This window comes from Sorex araneus, chromosome X, assembly GCF_027595985.1.
Source record: "Sorex araneus isolate mSorAra2 chromosome X, mSorAra2.pri, whole genome shotgun sequence".
Lineage (NCBI taxonomy): Eukaryota > Metazoa > Chordata > Mammalia > Eulipotyphla > Soricidae > Sorex > Sorex araneus.
Window position 1 is genome coordinate 240,620,142 of NC_073313.1, and position 25,635 is coordinate 240,645,776.

Consider the following 25,635-nt stretch of genomic DNA (forward strand, 5'->3'; position numbering starts at 1 on the left):
TATGAATGTTTTAAATTATTTTGTATTTGAATTTTCTAATATTTCCCTTTGTCATCTCTTTTGTGATTTTTATTGCTAAATTATTTGTCCTCATTTAGATGCTTTATTTTTAACTGTCAGTTGTAACACACGTTCTTTTTATAGAATCCTGTGAAAGATGGCAAAATATGTTAGAATGTGACACATTTTGGTGGCATGTAATAATTAAAATGAGCAATGACAACTTTGACTGCCAATTTCAGAATTACAAAATAAATAACAAATTTTGGAAAAGCATTGAGGTTATTGTATTATTTCTGGAATGTAGTTGTCCCATCACTATTAATTCCTTTTCTTAATTGGTGATAACTAGTACACAAACAAGAATTCCTTTTGTTGTGAATACTTTAAACATGATCATTTTCCCAATTTTCCGAAATGTCTTCAACCTCTGTAGCTCCTGATACTAGGAATTATTGTCCACTTAACTTGTTGCTGTCCAGTGACAGATTATCAATAGATATACTAAGTTCTTAGCAAAGAAGAGTTCAAATTAAAAAGTCCATCCTTTGTTAACTAAATAAAATTTGCAATTATAAAATTTTCAAGGTTTGTGTTTTATGGGTGATTATGTTTGTGTAGTGTTGCACAGTACACATGGGGTGAAAACTAATTTTGTTAGTGTATGGAACCTCTAATAAGGCCCGGTGGCTGCGTAGCTCGTCTTTCAAGCTTGAGACCCACAACGTGGACTTTTAACGTGGGCTGATTTTTGTGTTGCCCATCAGTAACATTCAGTGAAAGTATCTTAATGTTTTTGTTTCTTCACCTGCAGGAGGGTGCATCCTGACAGGGGTAGCCATACTGTATAAAGCCAGCTTCTCATAAAACCTGTCATCAGCTCAGTTCTGTTCTTTGCCCTCCCTGCATACCTGATTAATAATAAATTGAAGTATAACTTCACTGCTGTTTTTCCTCTTAATTGTTAGTAAGAGAGGTTAATAGAAGAGAATAGTCCTTAACTCTAGATGGAGTAATGGCAAGGGAAGAGGGAAAAAAAATTTTTTTTATGAAGGGACTGCATAAAAGAGCCTGTCCTGCATGGCAGAGCCTGGCAAGCTACCCGTGGAGTACTCAGTAAGCCAAAACCAGTAACGACAGTCCTCATTCCCCTGACCCTGAAAGGGCCCCCAATATGCCATTGGGCTACACTAGCACGCAACAGGAACGAATGGAGACATTACTGGCACCCGCTCGAGCAAATCGATGAATGACAGGATGATGGTGATACAGTGATGAAGGGATGGAAACTTCACAGCAGCAAATTTGGACAAATTTGTAAATAATTTAAGCTATATTCTAACTAGATACCTGAGTGCATTTGCTAACTAACCACCACATACACCTATTTATGACTGAAACTTGCCTTTATAATTACAAACCGGGAAGCACTGTAGTGCATGTAACACTCTTCCATATTGTTATAGGTGACTAAATGACCATGGAATCTGGAGCAGAAAACCAGCAGAGTGGAGATGCAGCTGTAACAGAAGCTGAAAACCAGCAAATGACAGTTCAAGCCCAGCCACAGATCGCCACCTTAGCCCAGGTATCAAATAATCTGTGGAGCGATTACAATTTTTTGTCTCTTCTAAGAAAAATATTTTTTATTTTTCGTGTGGGGGGATATGGGCCATACTTAGCTGTGCTCAGGCTTTACTCCTGGCTCTGTGTGCAGAGGTCACTTTTGGTGGTGTTTAGGGGACCCTATGTGATGCTGGGTTCAAACTGCAGTTGGCTATGTGCAAAGCACATGCCTTAACCTCTGTACTGCCTCTCTGGCCCCAAGGAATTTATTTTAGACAAGGTTCACTTTTATTACAGAGGTATACATAGAATGAGAGATATATTCTTAGAATATAAAAGTTCATTTTTCTCTCCCCCCCTCTCTCTTTCTTTCTCTTCCTCTCACCCTCTCTTCTCCTGTAAAAAATACAAAAGCGCGTGTGCATGTGGAAGGGGTGATATGTGTGTGTTGTTCATGGGCTCTCGGGATGGCGCTCTCTCTCTCTCTCTCACCGCTCGATGAGAATGCTTGATTGGTGCTCTTGAGCCGCTGTGTATGGACCAGATCGGGATGGCTCCTCCTTGTGCTCTGCTTCTGTGTGTGCCGCTGTGCTCTCTTCTCTCTGTCTCTCTATCTCTGACTCTGTCTCTGTAGTCTCTCCTCTGGTCTCTTCCAACCTCTCTGTCTCTGTTGTCTTTCCTATGGTCTCTTCCAACCTCTCTTCTTCCAGTCTCCCTCTGAGCCCTTCTGCTTCAATCTCTGGGCCCTTCTGCTTCTCTCTCTGGAGCCGCACTCGCTCTCACTTTGACTCTCTCACTCGATTTGTGCTCTTTCTTTCTTCTGCTTCTGGTTCCAGTGACTCCCTGATTCTCTTGCCTTTCGCTTTGCTTCTGTGTCTTCTCTTCCTTTTTCTGTGTCTTCTCCTCTGCTTCTGTGTCTTCTCCCTTACTTCTTTTACGGTCTTAGTTTATATAGCAATCACATAGAGTGGTGACACAAAGGTGGGTTGAACATTAACAAATCAACAAAGAGGGGTAAGACCACTCCTCCAGGAGATTAACAAGATATCTTCTAAAGAGATTACTCCAGATTACTAGGAGATCTCATCCAGGGTGTGTTGCTTTCTTCTTTCCTCAGCTAGTAATCCACTTAAATAGTTGTAGTAAATCTACTTCTAATATTTCTAGCAATGTCATTCTGTATGAGCACAATAAGGGATACATCAAACTTAAAATTTGGTTTGTCCTGAGCACATTCATATATTCCAGACCACAGTCCTCAGGCCAGGTTAGCCTTCCTAACCCCAGTAGGGTCCTAGTCTCGTTGTTACTTTTGGATCATGACAGCATTTGTCTATGGCCATGCTCTCAACTTATAGTTGAGTATTGTGGCGCTTTGGCCTTGCCCATTTTGATGCCAGGGTAGTTCCCAGCTTGCCCTGGATCCATTCCATCCCTCATTGGGACCCTGCTTTTTGGGGTACTAGGAACTAAGGGCAGCTGAGTTGAAAGCAGATGCTCAGGAGTAAATACTCATTGGAGTCAATCAGCTCCCAAGTTACAAAGCATAATATTAACTGTCTTCCTGTGTCCATACAGAAAGGACATTGCTTTAAGGTAAACTAAGTTCCCTGTAGCAAGGCTGAAAGGACAAACCCAATGTTATCCTCTCTCCTCTTATTTATCTCTCCTCTCTCCTCACTTTCTCCTCTCTCTTCTTTTCTCTTTCCTCTCTCCTCTGTGTTTTTGGGCCACAACTGGTGATGCTCAGGAGTTATTCCTGGCTCTGTACTTGGGAATCACTCCTAGTGGCTCAGGTGACCATATGGGGTGCCAGGGATTGGATCTGTCTGGGTTGGCTGTGTGCAAGGCAAGCACTCTACCCACTGTAGTATTTCTCCAGCTTAAAACTTCATTTTATATTCATATATTAGCCTAGTTTTAGAAGTGTTAATATTAATTCAATATTATAATGAGTACATTTTACATTACAATGTCTGTAGTGACATGATTAAAAATTAAAAACCTTATAAATGATGGATATATTTTCTTAAGGGTAAAAACCCTCAATTGATTTAAAGAATTAATTTTAAAACCTTTAAATACCTTAAATTCATACAGATTTTTCGAGCGGTATAGATACATGAAAGGGTAAGTTTAAGGAATGCAACATGTTGATAAGTTAATATCAAGATTTTTTTTTCCACCCCCAAGATTATTTTTTATTTCCAGTATATTTTATTTATGCTGCTTCCAATATATTTTAACTATTTCATTTTTATTCACAATTCTTTGATTTTTGTTTTTATTTTAAGCATTGAGTCTCTGAGGTTATTTGTTTTCTTTTGTTATTCATGAGCTTTCCCTCAAACATTTCACTTAATTGACAGCTAATTACATATAGTTGGTAACTATGAACCCATCAGTTGGAGTTCAATAATATTACTTTGAAAAGAAGACTTCTATGAGAAAACAATCCTGGCATAGGCTCTATAATATTTAGCACCAACTTTCCAAGAATTTAAGAGCCTTTTTAGCGGAGTCACTGAGTAGGAGTGGGTTTTGAAGAGTAACCACTGGTGATTACTATGTAGAACTGAAATGTAGGCCATAGACTGGATCTCCAGCAGAATTAGTGTACAGTATGTAAATTGCAATGTTTTTTGTCTTAAGGTCACCAGCTTCATCTCCAGCTCTCATGAGTAAGGCAAAGCTGAGATCTTTGGGGATGAATTACAGATGACGCAGGAATAGAACAAAGGGAAAGAGCCAAGATTTTATTAATATGTGGTCAAGTTAAGCATATACAGAGAGGAGAAACTTAACTCATCCAAGCAACAAGCTATGGTGAAAAGAAGTTTTAATTCCATTAGATGTTTGGGTGACAACAACCCTAATAATATCTTTTTTTGAGGTGGAAGGAGGGCACACCCAGAGGTACACTCAGGGGTTACTCCTGACTCTGCACTCTGGAATCACTCCTGGCAGTGTTCAGGGGACCGTATAGAATGCTGGGGATTAAATCGGGGAAGGCTGCATGCAAAGCAAGTGCCCTACCTACTGTACTATCTTTCCAACCCCAACTGTCTTATTATCATGGGTCACACCGTTCTTTCTGTCTGGTCTGTTGTGTAGCATCATTGTGGAAAATTCTTTCACCTTTCATTTGTGAACTTTGCATCCTTGGTATAATATAGCGTGTTTTTCAGTAAATCCTTGAGACTGTGTTGAGTCTTACTTAGGTACAGAATTTGTCAACAAGAAATCATTTTGCTTTCAAATTGTGAAGTTTTCATACACAGTTAACTTCTTGTATTATTGAAAGACAGTCTTTTTCTTAATTTTTATACCAGGTATCTAATAAATCTCCCATGTTTATGATGCTTCAGTATTTCATTATTTAGATTGGTTTGGGTCAGTTTTCTTCCATTGGGCAGTGTATTCAGTTAGCTGTTCTACAGTAGAAAAATCTTCTCATGAATTCTGGGCAACTTCTTTAAATTATTTGGTGACAGTGCTTTTTTTCTCTTTTAGTAGGATTCTTAAGATGCAGTTATTTTAAGTTTAGGACAATTTACATTTTGTATTTTTGTTTTGCTTTTTGGAAGATTTACTCAGTTCCCATTCTATAGCACTCTATAAATTGTTGAACTTTATTTCTCTTTTCATGTTTCCAGGATCATTCTTTTTTCCTGAATAGCGCTTTTTGGTTTTAGTAGTATCTATATTTCACAAAAGCACTATTTTCTCTTTATCTTTGAGAATACTGGTGAGATTTGAGTTTTCTTTTTGCAGATATTCTCTATTGTTTCGTGTATACTCCCTTGTGTTTCATTTGATCTCTATCTTTTATATTAGAGACTTTCCTCAAATATTTGCTAGTTTGTGGCTTTCTGCTCAGGTTTGAAAGTAAGGGACAAACTGCTGTATTGAAAGTTCCCACCAACTCCAAGCTGTGAGAATTGCCCTCTAGTTGTGTGTGGTGGGCACAAGGTCAGTATCTTTTAAGTTGTCTTTCACTTGTGGTTGGTCAGGTTCCCCAAGTAAGCTTTACTCAGGCTCTGCTTGTAGGTGAGAGGCCAGGAAGCCAAGTGAAAGAAGAGGGCTGAGATTTAGGAAATCCCCTTGCCCCCTCCCTGCCACCTTCAGTGATGCCTGGTACTGGGTAGTTAAGAGGCCCCTCAATCCAGAAAATAAGTCTTCTGTCAGGGTGGGGATTAGCTTGTTCCTCTATAGATGGTTATGAAGAGTATCTGATTGCTTCTCACAGCTCCGACCAGCCTATTTTGGACTTCTCCTTCACTTCACGTTCCAGGGTGCCCATATGTCTTGAGCCTCCGGAGGATTTTGTGTTGCAAATCAAACTTTGTCTTTGCCTCGTGAATCAGCCTTCTGAGGTGTTCAAATTCATTACCGTTCAACCATCTGCTTTCCAGTCTCTCAAACTATTTTTTTTACATTCTTTTATGATCATATGATTATGCCTATAAAAACAAAATCAAGTTCATAAAGTTTAATTAGTGATTCAGGAGGGAGCATAATTATATGCATATGTTCATTTTGCCATCTTTATCAGACCACCCTCTGGCACTGGGAATTTTTAAGGATGGAGCAACATAAAGGAATATTAGTACCCATTTGCTTTTTTTTTTTATTTCTAATTACATACTTTTGTCACTTGTTCATTCCATCCTTAACATATACAACATGTGCTGTGTTTTTCTTTTTTTCTCTCTTCCTTTTAATTGTTTGTTTGTTTGGGGGGCCACACCTGGTGATGCTCAGGGGGTACTCCTGACTCTGCACTCAGGAATGCACTCAGGGATGACTCCTGGATGTGCTCAAAGGACCAGATGCAGGGCAAGGAATCCAACCAGGTCAGCTGCAAGGCAAGCGCCGGGCCACTATACTTTTTCTCTGGTCCATGCTTTTGAAGTAAAAAATTTTTATTGCAACTCTTTAACACTAAAAATAAAATTGACAAATTTTAAAATTGTAATTTAGTCAATAAACAGAGAAAAACAGATTTATCCTGCTCTGTAAAGGAAGATATGTAAAACTAATGAGATGATTCATTTTATGTGTTTTTTACAGGACTTTATAGCAATATAGAGACTCTTTTTCTTAAAAAGTGGAGGTTTTGATAGAGGTGTATTTTTCTTAATGGGTTTAATAATGACAAGTGAACCATTCTAATAGGCAAATAAAAAAGTAAACATCAGTAATATGTACTTATTAAGAACAAAATTTTTACTATTATACAGTCATTACAACTACTAAAGAACATTATTAGTATGGAATAACGTAAGTGGATTTGAAAGAGAAAATGTCTTATACTGTGTTTTAAAAATTAAGTGTACGGCCAGAATCTGGAAAAAACCCGAGTGCCCTAGAACAGATGACTGGTTGAAGAAACTCTGGTACATCTATACAATGGAATACTATGCAGCTGTTAGAAAAAATGAGGTCATGACGTTTGCATATAAGTGGATCAACATGGAAAGTATCATGCTAAGTGAAATGAGTCAGAAAGAGACAGACATAGAAAGATTGCACTCATCTGTGGAATATAGAATAATAGACTATAAGACTAACGCCCAAGAATAGTAGAAATAAGTACCAGGAGGTTGTCTCCATGGCTTGGAGGCTGGTCTCTCATTCTGGGTAACTCAGGGAAGGGACCACCAAGTAAAATGTGGTCGGAGGTCATGTGGGGGAAGGGTGATGCGGGCCTAATACAGACTAGAGACTGAACACAATGGCCACTCAACACCTTTATTGCATAACCACAACACCTAATCAGAGAGAGAGAACAAAAGGGAATACCCTGCCATAGTGGCAGGGTGGGGTGGGGGGAGACGGGACTGGGGAGCGGGGGAGGGATGTTGGGTTTACTGGTGGTGGAGAATGGGCACTGGTGAAGGGATGGGTTATCGAACTTTGTATGGGGGAAACATGAGCACAAAGATGTATGGATCTGTAACTACCCTCACGATGACTCTCTAATTAAAAATAAACTAATAAAAAAAAAAGAATGAGAGAAGAAAAGTGTACGTATATATCCTTAAAAGGGCTACATTTAAAGCAAAAATAGTAACAGATGAGCTCAGAGGGGTAGTAAATCAGTAATTTTTGTCTCATTTTTGTGCCTGTACTTTATAAACTTATAATCAGTTGCTATTAGGGAGAGTGATTAGGGTAGAAAAAGGATTATTCATTGTATTCGCTTGTTATATCCACCCTAGAGGATGTTCAGAACACATAATAATTATATTAGACATTAGGGGAGCTTTTCTATGAAATTTATTTGAAATGCTCTGAGTAACTTAAGGTTATGCTTCTCTAATTTTAATGTAGGAAAAAGAATATCCTTGGGTTCACCAGAGATTTTAGGTTTTATAAACAGATACCCTATATAACTTCAGTAGAGGTTTTATGGGCCGCACTTACAGAATTAGGTGAAAGCAACACTTACAAGTGTTTCATCTGAAAGTAATTAATAAGAAAGAATTTCCAGACTCAAGGATGAAAGTTCATGGTTTTAACCTCTATTTTGAAAAAAGGTCTTTGCTCTAAGCTTCAGAATCACATATTTAACTGCCTGGTAAACATAGATGTCACATCAATCCATCTTCTACCACTACCGTAAGCTTCTGGAAGCTTTTCCTTCTTGTTCTCTCTGTTTCATTCTCAAACACAAAATATGGTTCACTCTTGATTCCTCTCTCATCTCTTCACCAGGTCATTCATAAAGCCCTTTCTGGTCTCCTGAATTTTCATTAAATCACTTCTCATTCCCACCCCTATCAAAATTAGTACTTTATTTCTGTATTTTTTCTTAACATCCTAATTAATTACATAGACTTTCTCAGTTTGTTTCCTTCCTCAATTTTTCTACTTTCACACTACCACTAGTTTATATTAAAATGCAAATCTCACCATATTTTCAGGAGTTGAGATGTCCTTTGTTGTCTTTCCCAATCACCTTTAGAATAAAATGCAAGTTCTTTAATGCGACATAATATGATTTTTTTTTCATGACTACCCCAGCCAGCCACTCACTACTTTTGTTACTTGATCTCTCCCCAGATCAAGTACTTTATAGAGTGACACACTTATTTGCTCCAGTGGATTTGAACTATTGCACATCCCTCTTTATCTTGGGACCTGTCTTTCTCATTTTTATAGTTTCAGTTTTGTAATTTTAGTTTCAACTAAAATTCTTGGCACATAAGTCTCCAGTCACTGTTTATAGAGTGAACAAATTAAGTTTCTATTCTAAAATGTATTCAAGCATAGGAATAATAAATAGTGCTTGATATACATGTTTAGTTTAAGAGGTCTTTTAATTAGACAATGATTCATAAAACTTGCCTGTATTGTGTCTCACGGGAAAACCGTGTTTATTTTTATTTTTGTTTCGGGGCCACACCCAGCAGTACTCAGGGTTATTCTTGGCTCTGTGCTCAGGAATCACTCCTGGAGGGACTTGGGGGAGCCATTTTCGGTGCTAGGGATTGAACCCAGGTCAACCATGTGTAAAGCATGCCCCTTACCTGCCACACTATGGCTCTGGTCCTGCAAATTGGTCTATCTTATACTTTCAGTTCTCCTTTTTCCCTTTCAGAGGAAAATAAGTTATTAAACTATCAATTGTTCAATTTTTTAAAGAAATGCTAGAAAGTTTCCATTTATAATAACCATTGAGACTGTTTCAATGAAAAGTCTTACTAGTTTAGCTTTAAAAATTTTGCTGTATATTACAAGTTACAGGTTAGTTTTTAGGAGGTCATGCATAGGAGGTCAATTTGGTAAAATTGAGAGCAACTAGGTTTTAGAAAATGTCTGAAATACATATAATGTTATAAAGAAAGGCTACCTAGCATATTTCCTGACTTTGGGCAAGTGTCTTAATTTCTTTGAGTGCTTATTATTTCTGTTTCTGAAATGAAGATAATTCTTACTATACTGACTTGATTTCTTCAGTAAGAGCATGACAAATTGGCTATGAACAAAATATAGGTGGGAACACTTAAAACTCAATTCAGTAATGTACCCTTAGTGTTCAAAGGAATGAGCTAGTATTACATTATTTTGATAACATACTAAAATAATTTTTTCTTTTGCATTTGTGAGAAATTAAAAGTTATGTGTGTTATGGGGAGGATAGTTTAGGGTAGGTCTGTAGCTCTTTTAAAAAGAATGTTTAATCACTAGTTTAATACCAATGAATTTTATTTTTCCTCATTTTTGGATTTTTTTGGGCCACTCTAGATGTGCTCAGGACTTATTTTTGACGTGTGCTCAGGGATCACTCCTGGTAGTGCGATATGTAGTACCAGGTATTGAACCCTTTGAGTTGACTACATATATGGCAAGTGTCCTACCTGCTGTATTATCTCTCTGGCCCACTAGTGGATATTTATTTTGTGAAAAAAAATCATCCCATTACTGCTTTAAATAATTACTTCCTACTGAATGTGAGTAGTCTTGGGGGAGTTCAGGATGGTAATTTTTTTCCCTGTGTCTAACACCGCAGGTATCTATGCCAGCTGCTCATGCAACATCATCTGCTCCCACGGTAACCTTAGTACAGCTGCCCAATGGGCAAACAGTTCAAGTCCATGGAGTTATTCAGGCGGCCCAGCCATCAGTTATTCAGTCTCCACAAGTCCAGACAGTTCAGGTATGTATATAAAAAGTTCTTCTATAATTATTGTTTATAACTATATGTTTCACTAATTAATGAAAATAGGGACCCTAGCTGAGAGTTTATTTTGAATGCCTGTGTCTGTATAGTTCATCTTACACATAGGAACATATGTACACAAGAAGAGATACTTATTTTTAAAGTACTTTTTTTGGAGAGAGGACTGCTCCCTGGCAGTGCTTGGGAGCCTAGGGATCATTTCCAGCTGTTTTTGGCCCAGCTGAACTTAGTGATCACATAAAGCATTTGTAAAATTATGTTTTTAGTTTTTAAATTAAATTATACAATTTCAAAATAATGATATATTTGGAAAGTACATGATGAAGTTCAAGGGCTCTGTTACACATGGTCTCTTATTCTTTGGCAAGATTGTTCATTTGGGTTGGATTCTCATGGGAATAAAGGTACTATAGCTTTCTCTTTATTTTATTTTATTTTTTGTTTTGTTTTTGGCTCATACCTAGTACTGCTCAGAGTTACTCCTGGTTCTGCACTCAGGAATTACAAAATTACTCCTGGCTCAGGGGCTAAGGGGACCATATGGGTTGCCAGGGATTGAACTCGAATCAGCTGTGTGCAAAGCAAGCACTGTGCCTGCTGTACTGTCACATGCTACATACTGTACTATTACTCCGGCCCAGTACTGTAGCTTTCTGAAGTTTCCTGCATAACGTGTAGGAAACCTAGCATTTAATACATCTTTGCACTGAACTTATTGACAGAAAGGGGGAAAAAACACCTTGAATAGTAAGTAGGCCATAACCCCAGCCTCCGTTTCATATTTTTTGCTTCACAGTCTTCCTGTAAGGACTTAAAAAGAATTTTCTCTGGAACTCAGGTGAGTCCTAGGTCCTAGATATGGAGAGGACTATTTTTTTTTTCTTGAAAGGAAGCTGAGAAATTACTCTTTGTGTCTTTGTCTTTCTGTATGAAAATGAAGTTTCAAGATTTGAAAGTCTTCTTACAGATCTTCTAAGTCTAGATCAAGCTTACTATTTACCCAGCCCCTTATTCTATTAATTTTATTCTATTAATTTCTTTCCTGCTATATTACTCTCTTCTCTACATAGTAGTCTAGCATTACTCAAACACTTCCAGAGAAAGGAAGCTTTGTTATAGCCGGAGAAATAGTACAGTTAATGGGTAGGGTGTTTGCTTTGCACTCCTCAAACTTGGGTGTAATTCCCAGCATCCCATGTGGTCCCCTGAGCACTGCCAGGAATAATTCCTGAGTGCAGAGCTAGGAGTAATACCTGTGCATCTACTAGTATGACAGGAAAGGGAAATCATGAAAAGGGAAGGGAAAGGGAAAGGAAAAGGTATTCTTCCCTGTGGTGAACAGTTTTCTAAAACTGTTTATCTTGTCCCAGTTCTGCCATTGAAAAGTAGAAAAGCAAGGTTTTTTTTGTTTTGTTTTGTTGTTGCTGTTGGTTTATTTTTTGGCTTTTTGGGTCACACCCAGCAATGCACAGGGGGCTATTCCAGGCTTTTGCACTCAGGAATTACTCCTGGCGGTATCCAGGGGATCATATGGGATGCTGGGAATCAAACCCAGGTCATCCGTGTGCAAGACAAACGTCCTACACTCTGTGCTATCACTGCAGCCCCAGAAAAGCAAGTTTTCACAAATTTTCTGTTGGATTGCTTCCTCCTCCTTGTCTCTTCATTTCTCTTAATTAAGAAAAAAAAAATCCAGACCCAAAAAACTCCCATTTTTCTTCAGCCATTTATTGAATGCTATAGTTTTTCTCCCTCTTCCTCTTGTCTGTGGTGGTTTTGTTTTTGCAGTCTGACTAAAGAAGTGCCTCTTGTGTCTGAAAACGTTTATTAATGTCATCTAATGACATGTTAGATTTTGTCAGCCTTACTATACTGTTGAGATATTGTAACCCACTTCTGCTTTATTCTGTCTTTGTAGCTTTGATTTGCTTAGATGCTTAAAACAAAAAAAAGTTTTCACATGAAATTGTCAAATTGAATTTCTGTACTGCAGTTGGTTGGGAATGGGCCGGTGTTGTCCAGATAAAGACCTGGGAATTTGAAATTTCCCTGGAATCATGCTGACTATGATAATAATCTCCATCCTTTGTGTCAGTTTCTATTTCATTCATTGAATATTCGCTTACTGTGCTCCTTAACCATATGTATTACTAAATCCCATTCTTATCTTCCTCATAATAATTGTTGAAAGAACTTAACCTACAAATTAGGAGACCTAAATTCCAGAAACAGTTTAGTCATTAATAAGCCAAATGACCTCACATTACCCTTTACTTTTTCTTTTTTATTTATAGTTAGAGGTCCTTTTATACAAACATAAAACTTACTAGCCACAAAATTTGTGGACATTATAATTTTTGGTTATAACATGTGACATTTATTGATTATATTCTTAATTTGAATATTAATATATGGCCAAATAGCTCGGACCTGAAGTTCTAAGGCCATTTATAGAAATACATATTGATCTTTTCAGGCATAAGCTTTCCTGTGACAGTTACCTATGCTTTTAAAATGAATGCTTGAATTCTATAAATACTATAATAAATTCTTTAAAGGAATTTAAACCTGTAAATTTAAACCATGGAAACCTGTAAACTTTAATGCTTATGTCATTTGATTAACAGTGATTAGCATTAGTAACTAAGAAATAGTTTATAATGAACAGATGCAAGAAAATTCTTCTGGATGCAAGAAAATAAATAATCTAGATCATTTCTAAGAAGATCTCAGGACTTTTGCTTATATTTTCTAATGTTGAGTATTAAACTAAGTTGTGTTAATATTTCATGTATGGTTTTTCATTAATCATATATCACAGGTTATGTGAGTCACAAGAATAATGGGAGTTAAAGCATAAAGTATGGAAGTTCATATCATCCTTGGCTTTTCTCATTGTTAATCTGGCCTCATTTTAATATAATGTAATTTAACATGTGAAACAGGATTTATGGATTATTTTATCTTGAAGTATTGTATCTGCCCTTTCCTGGTTTGGCGGGGGTTAGGTCACACACAGCTGTGCACAAGTTTACTCCTGGCAGTACTCAGGAGACACCATTTGGGATGCTGGGTATCAAACCCAGGTTAGCTGTGTGCAAGGCAAAATACCCTGCCTGCTGTACTTTCACTCTGGCCCCACTTCAGTAAATTTTTGTTGATCATATGCTATGTGCTGGTCGTTGTTCTAGGTGCCATGAAAGACAGCAGTGAACAAATAATACTTCCGTATTCTCATGAAGCTCACATTTCGTTGAAGAGAGACAATGAGAAAGTAAAATAAGTGCTGGGAAGATCATTGATGTACGAGAAAAGGATAGGGTGTTACTCTTTATTTAGGGTAATAAAGAAAACAGACTAGAAGGCAGTGAAACCAAGTCACACAAATATTAAAACTACATCTAAGGGCCCAGAAGTGAGAATGTTTTGTGCATCAAGAAAAACAAGAAGATTTAGCTCAAATAGTTAACAAGAGGAAGCGAGGCTGGGTATGAAATGGTGGAAACAATGATAAAAATCTTAGCAGCATAGAAACTCAGTGGTAATTATGTGTATAGCAAAGCATTTAGAAGTGATTTGACTTAAAGATGAGATGCTTTTTACGAAGACAGTTGAACACTGATATTTCTGATATATGGTATGACAAATACAAAAGATATATTTCCAAATAAATTTTTGGGGAAAAAAATGCATTTCAACTACCCTTTCAAGGAGAAAGTGACATTAACAATGCTGGGGAGTGTAATGGTTTTGAAAGTAACTTAAGATGTAGGGAGAACATTTTGAAAAGAAATTTAGAAAAGTTTTATTTTTTCATTTGTAAGAAAACATTAATTGCCTATAAACTCAGAAATTTTCTAAAATACAAAATGTTAGCATTTTCTATTACATAAATAATGATTTAGAACCAGAAAAATAAATACCCTAGATCAGTCTTATCAAAACCTGGTATAATTGGTTGAGAAAAGTATGTTTCATTTAGTAGACTCAGCCAAAAATGCACTTAATTTTATTTCTACGTAATATTCTCTTTTTTCCACTGAAACATACTTTGAATCTCATTTTATAAAGCTGAAGCTTAAAATCAGGTTTTTAAATAACCTGCAAAATATTAAATGTTTAAATGCCACATATTTAATCCTGTAATACTACTATGGAAAAGTAAATGTTTGATCATTCGGTATCTTTGGTGTGTAGGACGTACATAACAGTGCCACCCTCTGTTCTGTGCTCAGGGCTTGCTTCCAACGGTGCTTGGGAGACCATGTATCCAAAGCATATGCTCAGCCCTTTTGAGCCCTCTCTCTAGCCCTACATGACTTATCTTTAAGAAATTTTTTAATGGAGCCTGAAAAATATAGTACATCAGGTAAGGCCCTTGCAACCAGCAACCCCTATGGGCAATCCCTGAGCAAGGCTAGGAGTAATTCCTGAGTACAGAGCCAAGAGTAACCCCTGATCATTGCTGGGTGTTACCCAAGAACTTTTAAAAAGTAGTTTATAATTATATTTTATTATGTGTACCTTGCTTAAAAATTATCAGCAAATATATGCTTATGTAAACTCTTATTCACAAGGTCTGTCGAACAAAAATCTTTGGAGATCTTTTTTATATAGATTTATTCATCAATGAGTTAAAAAATAAGTCTCCCTATGTTATAAATCTGATCTCACAAGGATGGTACCTATGAGTACTTATAAGTACAACTCTTTATACTGTCAGAAAATATTTAATGTTTGAAGAGCTGAACACCAGAGAAGGGGGCTCTCCCAGTAGATTGTGATGATAATCTGCGAGACTACAGCTGGGTTATAATTTTTCATATGTTTATTTGGGGCAAAAGGGACCTTTCCAGGTGATGTTCAGGAGGTCTGGGGACTCCCCTGGTAGTTCTTGTCCATTCAGGCTATCAGTTCAGCACCAGGGCCCAAGGGTGCAGTGGTGCTAGAGGCCTCCAGGGCGGCACCCAGTCCTGCTTGCAAGACCATGTGATATAGGGAGTCAAACCTGGGTTCAGTTCACACCAAGCATGTTCTGTATTATCTCCCACCATATGCTTATCTTTAATGATCTATTAAGTATAAAACTATGATTCTTATTTACCAGAATTTCATTATTTGTTTTGTGGTCATAACTAGCAGTCCATGCTCTCTCTGCAGAGGACCATGTGGTGTTAGGGTCACACCCACCTCCTGCATGTAAGCCTGTGTTTAATCTGTTGGCCTCCCTCTCCTGCCATGCCAAAAGTATTTCGACTTGATATCTATTGTCTGAGGAGGGGGAAAAAACAGTAATTTTTTTTTTTTAGTCCTAGGAATTGATTTTACAGTTCTCAGTTCTTTTTTTGTTTGTTTGTTTGTTTTGGCTTTTTGGGTCACACCTGGCGATGCACAGGGGTTACTCCTGGCTCTGCACTCAGGAATTACCCCTGGCCGTGCTCAGGGGACCATATGGGATGCTGGGATTTGAACCTGGGTCAGCTGCGTGCAAGGCAAAGGCCCTACCCGCTGTGCTATCTCTCCAGCCCCAGTTCTCAGTTCTTGCTGAATAGCACTCCCAAAGAGGAAATGTTGAATTGATCATGTGATACTGAGTAGTTCTGAATTTCCTTTTCATTTAAAAAGTTACTTTTTTTTTTTTTTTTTTGCTTTTTGGGTCACACCCAGCGATGCTCAGAGCTTACTACTCTGCATTCAGGAATTACTCCTGGCGGTGCTTGGGGGACCATATGGGACACCGGGGATCGAACCTGGGTCGGCCGCATGCGAGGCAAACTCCCTACCTGCTGTACTATCGCTCCAGCCCCTAAAAAGTTACTTTTGTCTGTATATCTTGAACTTTAGAGTGTTTTGAATGGAGTAGATTATTATAGGTATATTTTATGAAGCATTCTTGGAATTAGATCACAAAATTGGTCAAATGTGTGCCTGGGCTCCAGAGCCTCGGAGAGAGTATGTTTGGAATTGCTTGTGTAACTCTGAATATGATGTTTTTTTTTTTTCTTTTTTGCTATTGCAAAAAAGAAAAAAGTTTTAACTTGAAACTATCCTACACAGACCCTTTTACCTTGCTTAAATCTAATTCTCACTTTAACAGAATTAAGTGTATTTAGTTCAGAAAAGAGCAGGGGGCTACATTAGAAAAATTTTGCAGTATAAATTTGACAGATATGTTTGCTATGGGAGTTAACTTGTAGCCAAGAAATAGTCTAAAACTACACCTGGGTTGCTCTATCTAACCAGACTGGTTTGAGATTGGAACCAACAGAATTTTGATTTACTGGTAAGAATGTCTAAAACTGATGCCAAATATTGACAATGACTCCATTATTTCCTAGCTTTGAGACTTGGTAAGTTACTTAATCTCTTTGTGACTTAGTTCTTCCATCTAAAAATGAATCATATTAATTATACTTATTTAGACCCTGATGTTACTGTATTAGCAGTATTGAGTGATGTAATATAGACGTGTACTTTAGTACAAAGCCTAGCAGCACATGGTAAGTTTTCAATACTAGTGGCTATTATTATTCCATGTCAAATCTTTATTCAGCTTATCTTCCCATCACCTCACCCCCATCCCCCCTTCCCTTTTGGGTCATACTCTGGTGCTCTGGGCTTACTCCTGATCCTGCACTTGGATCCTCCTGGCTGTGCTCAGGGGACTACATAGGGTGCCAGGTCAAATCTGGGTTGGGTGCATGCAAAGAAAATGCTTTAGCTGCTGTGCTATCTCTCCTGCCCATATCTTCATTATTTTTTAGTCATGAGATTTTGCCTAGTTAAATTGTAGAAGTAAACTGAAATATGTTTGTGTGTGGCAGAGGTCTTTTCTCTAATTTGTTAGGAACAAAGAGCTTGAACATGGTAGGGGTTTACAGATCTCTTTTGTATAGTTGTAGATGTGACAAGGGTTTACACATAATTAGTAGAAAATATTATATATATTAGGTTCAAATATGTAATCTTCTTTCATGTCAAAAATCACCTTTGAGCTGGAAGTTTGATTCTAACAATGTCAGACAGTAGTGATACATTCAGATTTACTTAGATGAAGTTCTAAAGAAGATTTAGATGGATTTATTATTACGAAAGTTTGGTTTTAAAAAAGCTTGGGACTCTTATTGGATAAGAGGGAAAGACAAGTGATTGGTATGATTATCTCCAATTGTATCACTGTCATCCCGTTGCTCATCGATTTGCTCAATTGGACACCAGTAATATCTCTGTTGTAAGACTTGTTACTGTTTTTGGCATATCGAATACACCACGGGTAGCTTGCCAGGCTCTACCCTGTGGGTGAGATACTCTCGGTAGCTTCCTGGGCTCTCCGAGAGGGGCGGAGGAATTGAACCCGGGTTAGCCAGCATGCAAGGCAAACGCCCTACCCACTGTGCTATTGCTCTAGCCCATTATCTTCTGTAAGGACCAATTTTTTCCAATGAATATACAGCAACATACCAATTCCTTTTGTTTTTTACATTTTCTTAAAATTTAAGAAAATGAAAGTATTTGCAGATGAAATTTGATAATTAATATTAAAGTTCCTGTTTATTTTCAGATTTCAACTATTGCAGAAAGTGAAGATTCACAGGAGTCGGTGGATAGTGTAACAGATTCCCAAAAAAGAAGAGAAATTCTTTCAAGAAGGCCTTCCTACAGGTGTGTAATTTAATACTTATATGTTAAGAAACATGACTTGTAAAATCTAGGCAAATATTTGGTATAAGACATAAAATATTTTATGTGGAAAAAGTTACTTGCCTTAATTGGTTTATTATAACCTGTCCTATAACACCAGCAAAAGTCATTTTAGTAATCACACACGAGTGCCTGAGAAATGGAAGAATTAAATAGAAAATGTAGAGAAAGGGCATAAAAGACCATGATAATCCTCCATTATAATCAGACCTCCTCCTTTTACATTGTTATGAATTCTTGAAACCTAGTCTCTTTTGTCTTGATTATATATAACAAGATCTTTTCATTGTTTTCCTTGTGAGATGTTTGTGAAGTTGGAGAAGTGGAGTTTGGTAATGATAATGATAATTGATTATGCAAGATGGATTCTTACTGGGGTAATCCAGCTGTAGAGTGATTCAAGTATACCCACAGGAATCAAGTGTACCCACAAGAAGTCCTTTAAGCACTCTACCACTTGGTTTCATTGGCTTGGTACATTTACCAGTTCTTTATCAGAAAAACTTAGAAACCATGATTTGCAAATGATAAAACTTGAAAGAAAAGTATCCCAGTGAATTGGTCAGGAGCTGGTGGTGGGAAAAAATAGATGTATACATTAAAATATCATCGCAGCCAAGGGAAAAAATAAAAACAAATAGGATGAAATGTTGATAAGCAAGCTTATTTTAAACCAGTTGTTAAGTATAGGACTTGGGATTGATTCAGAATCAATTTGAAAAAAATAATGATGTTTTTTATCATTGATGAAATATAGTATACATAAAGCAATTATTATGTGCCTACATTAGTTAAAATATGGAAGGGAATTAATTTTGCTTCTCAGAACACATTTGGAATATTCTTTAAGCTAAGGGAATAACCATGATGGTCTAGAGCAAGGAAACTAAGAGGTGGCTGTGGATGTGGATCAGTGCTAGCTTACATGCATGAAACACGGACTCAACCCCCAGCATTGCTCCCCACCTGTGGGGCTGGAGAGATAGTACAGTGAGGAAGACACTTGGCTTGCACACAACTGATCTGGGCTTGTTTCCCCAAACCCTGCCAGGAGTGGTCCCTAAGCACAGAACCTGAAGAAAGCCCGAGTACAGCCACATGTGGCCCAAAGCCAGTAAAACAAAATGATCATGGGCTTTATGAATAGGAGTACATTTATGTGCAGATCAGTTTGTAAGATCTTGTTTGGTTGGTTGGGTCAGACCCAGCAGTGCTCTCAAGCTGCTCCCAGTTTGGTGCTTGGAGGTTGCTGCTGCCAGTGGAGGACCATCTGGTACTGGGGATAGAAACTGGGCCACCAGGATGCAGAGCATCTACACAGCCCTTTGAACCATCTCCCTTGCATGAAAAATATCTTTAGAACATTTTTAAAACCATAGTCTATATCCTGAGTTCTTTATATGGCTCTATAATTGTTTGTGTGTGTGTGTGTGTGTGTGTATGTGTGTGTGTAGATATAGGTATATTGTTACATAAATAGGCATCTGAAGCAAAGCCAACACAAAGATGATCATCCCTTATGAGTGGTGATCAGCCTTTTTTGTATCATACACTATGGTTCACAGGGGCTGCTGCACATTGCTAAGGGTTGCTCTGATTCACCAGGTGGTGCTGGGAATAAGACCTGGGCTGCTTCCATGCAGAGCAAATATACTGCAACCAACATAAAATAACAAATAGCTATAAAGGCAGGAGATACAATATATTGTAAATATATTGTAAGGTAAATTCTGAAACGTAGAGATTACTTGCTCTTCTGTAGGTGTGTTCACAGTTCTTCAGTAAGGGTTGGTCCAACTTTATGTTTCCAACAGCAGTATATGGAGTATCTGATTCTTAACCATGTATAATATTCTGCATTTTAACTGTTCAGTTAAAAATAAAATTCTGAGATGTGAAGCTAAAAATTGGATTTTGGGTTTTTGTTTTCACCCCTCAGTTTAAAAAAGGTGTATTTGTTGATTTGGGGACTACACTTGGTGGTGCTCAGGGGACCATGCTGTTCTTGGGATCAAACCCAAATGTCCTCAGCCCTGTTGATCTCTCTCTCTCTGCTTCTCCCTCAATGTGGTGAGGAAAAGGAGAGGAAGGAGATAGGGAGGAAGAGAAGATATGAACTTTTCCAGAAAGGAAAAAGCCTAGAGTACGTATCTCAGGTTGAAATGTGGGCCAGTCTTCAGGGTGGAAAATGATTGCTGGTTACAGCTATTTACAGTTGGGTTAAGTAAAATGTTATTTGGTGTTTTTTGTTTTTTGTTTTTTGTTTTTACCTTGTGTGGTGTCATTTTGATATATATATATATATATTCCTGATTTATTTTCATTTTTAGTTTGTTTTTGTAAGTTCTTGTACTTTTAACCTCTGGACTAAAAACTACCAACTTTCTGCCAGTTTTCTGTTTTTCCCCCAAAATTGTATTTAACCACTAAATGTTACATTTCACTAACACCATTTTCTATTTTTCCAGGAAAATTTTAAATGATTTGTCTTCTGATGCGCCAGGGGTGCCAAGGATTGAAGAAGAGAAGTCTGAAGAGGAGACTTCAGCACCTGCCATCACCACAGTAACGGTGCCAACTCCGATTTACCAAACTAGCAGTGGACAGTATAGTGAGTAATAGATATTTTTGTTTTGAAAACCAGGAAGAAAAATAAGTGACCATGTCCCACTCCAAAGAAATTAAATACCAACTTTCCTTAGTTCTGGCTAACAGTCTTACATCTCCTTAGTAGTTCAGTATGCAAAGGTCTGTAATGGACTTTTTTCTTAAGTGTTTTAGTTAGGATTAAGTATTTAAATATATATATATATATGGCCCAAACACTCTTAACATTCTAGGTTTCAATCCTCACAGAAGGTGTTAATAGGAAACATAAGTTTTTTTTTAACATAAGTTTTTATCTTTATCTATAGATAAAGAAAAGTCATCTTTTGATTGTGTTTAAGATCCAAAACGGCCTCATTCATCTTTGTCAGTAATTCAGCTTCCCTTCCAAAGGCCGCATTTTAAAATCCCGTGAAGTGTTATTGTTGAAGGCTTGGATTGAAGGATTGAAAGCTTGGTTGCTGTCTTTACCAGCATGTTCATTTATTATTCCTCTTAATAGAAAAGGTAGTGTAGCAAATTATGATAATGTAAGCAGGACTGCTAAATTAAGAAGATACTTAGCTTTCTGACTTTCAGAAGGAAAATTTCTTTTGCAAAATTATTGTAGTTTCATTTCCATGACATTTTAATCTGACAGGTTTTCTTACCTTTCACCTAGGTCTGTTTAAAAGTGATTCTGAGTTTGCTTTTGTTTGAACAAAGACATTTTTGTGAATTGTATCTTTTTTATCTAACACATAGGTCTCTCTCTTTATTTTGATTTATTGATCAATTCCAGTGCTGCTGATTATATAGTATCCCCTTCCTTATTTATGAACTTAAGTATATCTTAAAATTTTCTTCTGCATTATTATTTTTTAACTATATTATTACTCTGATTACATTATTATATACCCTGATATAGTGGGTATCAAAAATGTAAAAGTTTATAGTTTTTCAGTTAGTTACAGCTCAGCCTTGAATTGTATTATTTTAATTTACACTAACAGAATCTCAAGTAGTAGATGTTTTAGCTGTGAAAGTAGAACATTTGGATAGAAATATAAGGAAAGCACTTAAAAAAATTTTTTTAATTAAATCACTGTGAGATAAGTAGTTAATAAAGTTATCCATAATGTTTTTTTTTTCCTTTTCGGGTCACACCCAGCGATGCACAGGAGTTACTCCTGGCTCTGCACTCAGGAATTACTCCTGACAATGCTAGGGGACCATATGGGATGCTGGGAATCGAGCCCGGGTCGGCTGCGTGCAAGGCAAACACCCTACCCGCTGTGCTATCCTATCACTCCTGCCTCCATAATGGGTATCAACAGTACAATGTTCAAACACTCATTTCTTCACCAGTGTACATTTCCCACCACCAATGTCCCCAATTTTCCTCTTTCCACACCTCTCCAACCCCCAGTCTCCCCTCCCTCTACACAGATTCTCTCTCTCTCTCTCTCTCTCCCCTCTCTCCTTTCTCCTTCCTCTCTCTCTCTCTCTCTCTCTCTCTCACCCCCCCCCCTCTCTCTCTCTCTCCCCCCTCTCTCCTCTCTCCTCTCTCTCTACTACAGTTTGTAGTGCAGGTACTGTAAGGTTAAAGGGAGGCACTTTTTTTTCCTTTTTGGGTCACACCCGGCGATGCTCAGCGGTTACTCCTGGCTCTGCACTCAGGAATTACTCCTGGCAGTGCTCGGGGGACCATATGGGATGCTGGGAATCGAACCAGGCTTGGCCTCGTGCAAGGCAAATGCCCTACCCGCTGTGCTATCGCAAGGGAGGCACTTTTGACTAATCTGCTCTTACATTCTGTAAGCTTACCTGAGTTCAGTCATCATCTTCCTACTCCTATTGTTTATTGTCAGAGATGACCAGGTATATTGTGTGTGTGTGTGTGTGTGTGTGTGTGTGTGTGTGTGTGTGTGTGTGTGTGTATGGGGGGGGGGGTTAGGTATTAACCAGATAATTTTAATTATTTCACATATGTGTTCTAAGACATTGAAACATGAACTTTGTTTTCCTACTTCAGCATACTTGAGGGATGCAGCAAACTCCATAGTAGCAGTGATTAACTACTACATGATTCTCATTTGAAATAAAAATGCTCTTTAGGAAAGAAGATACCAGATAAATAGGGAAGTGAGATTTAGAAAAGTAGATTTTTAATTTGGCACATGGCTCTCTTCCAGCAACTGAGGGGGCCTGTGCAGCCGAGCACTGCTGGTGGACAACTCCAAAGTGTTGGTTGGGGCAGAGCCTCTCAGAGTAGTGTTTGGGACTATGCAGTGCCAGGGAGGAATCTAGTCTTCCCACATGCAAATTGTGTATTCCACCCCTCTGAGCTAGCTCTCTAGCCCAGATTTTCAAAGTTTGATTCGTTATGTTTATCTTTCATTCTCTGTAGATACATGGACCAGGTTAAACTGATTCAACATACTGTGACTTCAACATTCATACTGTCATTGAGAATCAATATTGGGGGGTGGAGAGATTATACAGCGTGCCAGGAAGTGGCCATGTATACATCCTCCCTAGATTTGTTCACTTGGCAGTACTCAGGGGACCATTTTTCTTATGAAATGAATATAGGTTTGTGAAAATTCAAATGGCAGAAGTTTATAGTACTAATAAAAAGTGAAAATTGAGATCAGAGAGATATGATAGGGGTTAAAGTACTTGCCTTGCAAGGATGCCAAACCTGGTTCAATTCTAAATACTATCTATGTTCCCCTGAACACCACCAGAAGTGATCCTTGAGCAGTAGTGGCCCCGAACACTGTGGATATGGCCTCCAAAGCAAAAGAAAAAAAAAAAAGTGAAAATCCTTTTCATTCCTCCCTCTGTAAGAGTTTGGTATAAATACTCTCATTTTCGTTTTGCTTATACATAAATGTATAACCCTTTTATGCAAATGAGAGATTTATATACCACATTCATAGTTACATATATTTCTTTAGCAATTATATTTCATTGGATAGATACATTTATTTAAACATAATACTCCTTAGCACATTCTTTATGTCTAGCATTGTTGAAAAGCTATATTGTTTAATCAGGGAATTTTCTTTCCCATACCTCTTCTGAGTAGCTATAAATGTGATCTTTCCATAAATTTTCTTTTGGGCTATACCCAGTAGCTCAGGGGTCACTCTTGGCAGTGCTCAGATGACAATATAGGATGTCAGGGATTGACCAAGATGGGTCACATGCAAAGTAAGTAAGTACCTTATCCCCTGAGCTATCTTTCTGGCCCTCATAAACGTTTTAAAAAATATTAGTACTGTTATCAGTTACTCATCCCTTATCCTATTGATAGGTTTTTTTTTGGGGGGGGGGGAGGGCCACACCTAGTGGTGCTCAGGGCTTATTCCTAGCTCTGTGCTCAGGGTTCACTCCTGGTGGGATCAGGGAACTTGCACAGGGTGTCAGGGATTATCCTTCTGCGTGCAAAGGCTAACACTCTGGTCTGGCCCCAGCCACTGGTAGTCTTATTACAAAGTTCTATTTTTAGTCTGAAAAACAAGTTTTAGCTGCAGATGTTGCTCAGTTGTAAAGTACATGTTTATGTATGAGTCCCTCAATTGGATTTTCCAGCTAAACAATCAAAAAAATTGGATATGATTTTGAACTTGGTTATTTAGGTTAGATTTGTTTTTTTTTTACTAAAATTATAGCCCATGTTTTTCTTTATATTGGCTATACAGAATTTACCTTAATTTTATGCTTCCAAATTAGCACTTAAAGACTTTTTTAGTTATTTGATTTCTGTCTTTTTTACCCTGTTTATTTTCTTTAAAGCCCTCTAAAATCTCTTTGTCATATATATAAATATTACAAAGAAAAACACATTTGATAGGATCAGACTGCTGTTTCCAGAGATTTTACATAGTAAATGATTTCATTTGATGTTTAAAGCAGTTGCATTTGGTACCTAGAATCAGATTTTTTTATTTTTACAAAAGAAATAATAAGGTAAAATAAATTCAGTGATAAATCTTGGATTGATACCTAGTTTCCTACTTACCTCTAGACCTGAGTTTATTGGTTCATAGCCAGAAGAAAGCCCTGTGCATTAAGTACAGTGAAGCTTGCTTACATTTCTCTTTTCATGTTCCTTATATTTCTTACTCTGAAGAAATTTATTAACCAATAAGGCAACCAATATAACAGTGTTAAAAGTAATGAGCTAGAATAAAGAAAATAAGGATCACAAAGTGATATCTTCTCAGAACCAATTACGTAAAGGAATTTAGCATTTTCTCATTTATCTACTTTTTGAAACAGTTTAAAGATATCAGTAAATTTTATTTAGATGTATTTAGTTGTATTTGGATGTATTTAATTAGTTGTATTTAGATGTGAATTTTCTGAGCAGAAGTTATCTTGAATATACCAGATCCTTTTTGTCAATGTTACTTGCTATTGAATTTCTCCTGTATTATGTCCTGAAAATTGTTCTGCAGTGAATTAAAATTTACATTGCATAGTTGTATATGATATTAATTAAATTTGTAACAGTAAAATCTATTGGGTTTTAGTTGCCATTACGCAGGGAGGAGCAATACAGCTGGCTAACAATGGTACCGATGGGGTACAGGGCCTACAAACGTTAACCATGACCAATGCAGCTGCCACACAACCGGGTACTACCATTCTACAATATGCACAGACAACTGACGGACAACAAATCTTAGTACCCAGCAACCAAGTTGTCGTTCAAGGTAAGAGAATTCAGAATTCACAGGTGTGGTACATTCTTTGAAAGATTAAAATTTTTATAAACACTGAGAAAAAGTAAGTATGTTACTGCAAATCACTATTAAAATATAGTTACTTTTTCTTCATTTTAGATACGATTTTCCATGAACTCTCCCATTATCCCAGTTGGACCAAAATGTCATGGCATAAAAACAACTATTTTCAGTTTTCAAAATACAATGTCTGACCTTAAGACCTTTAACATTTGGAGACAGGAGAAATGATAGGTTAGAGAGAAGATCAGGAGTTAGACTCTAGATCACACTGCATAGGTATGTTGTGTAAGCCTGCAGTAAGATCCAGACTCTTGACTTCATTTTTCCCCCCGG

General features: G+C 37.4%; 1 protein-coding gene across 4 annotated transcripts in view; it reads left to right on the forward strand.

The window, feature by feature from the left end:
- Positions 1 to 25,635, forward strand: part of CREB1 (cAMP responsive element binding protein 1) — a 62,729-nt gene that overhangs the window by 22,640 nt on the left and 14,454 nt on the right. For 3 of the 4 annotated variants that reach the window (XR_008627200.1, XM_055119984.1, XM_004601310.2), the window contains exons 2-7: positions 1,467 to 1,588; positions 10,085 to 10,231; positions 11,052 to 11,093; positions 17,817 to 17,917; positions 20,425 to 20,567; positions 25,087 to 25,269. Coding sequence is in view for 3 of the 4 variants with exons in the window: in XM_055119984.1 (XP_054975959.1) it covers positions 1,475 to 1,588; positions 10,085 to 10,231; positions 11,052 to 11,093; positions 17,817 to 17,917; positions 20,425 to 20,567; positions 25,087 to 25,269 (730 nt within the window). In the remaining variant the exon portion in view is untranslated. The remainder of the gene's footprint in view (positions 1 to 1,466; positions 1,589 to 10,084; positions 10,232 to 11,051; positions 11,094 to 17,816; positions 17,918 to 20,424; positions 20,568 to 25,086; positions 25,270 to 25,635) is intronic. The other variant, XM_004601311.2, reaches the window with a different exon arrangement.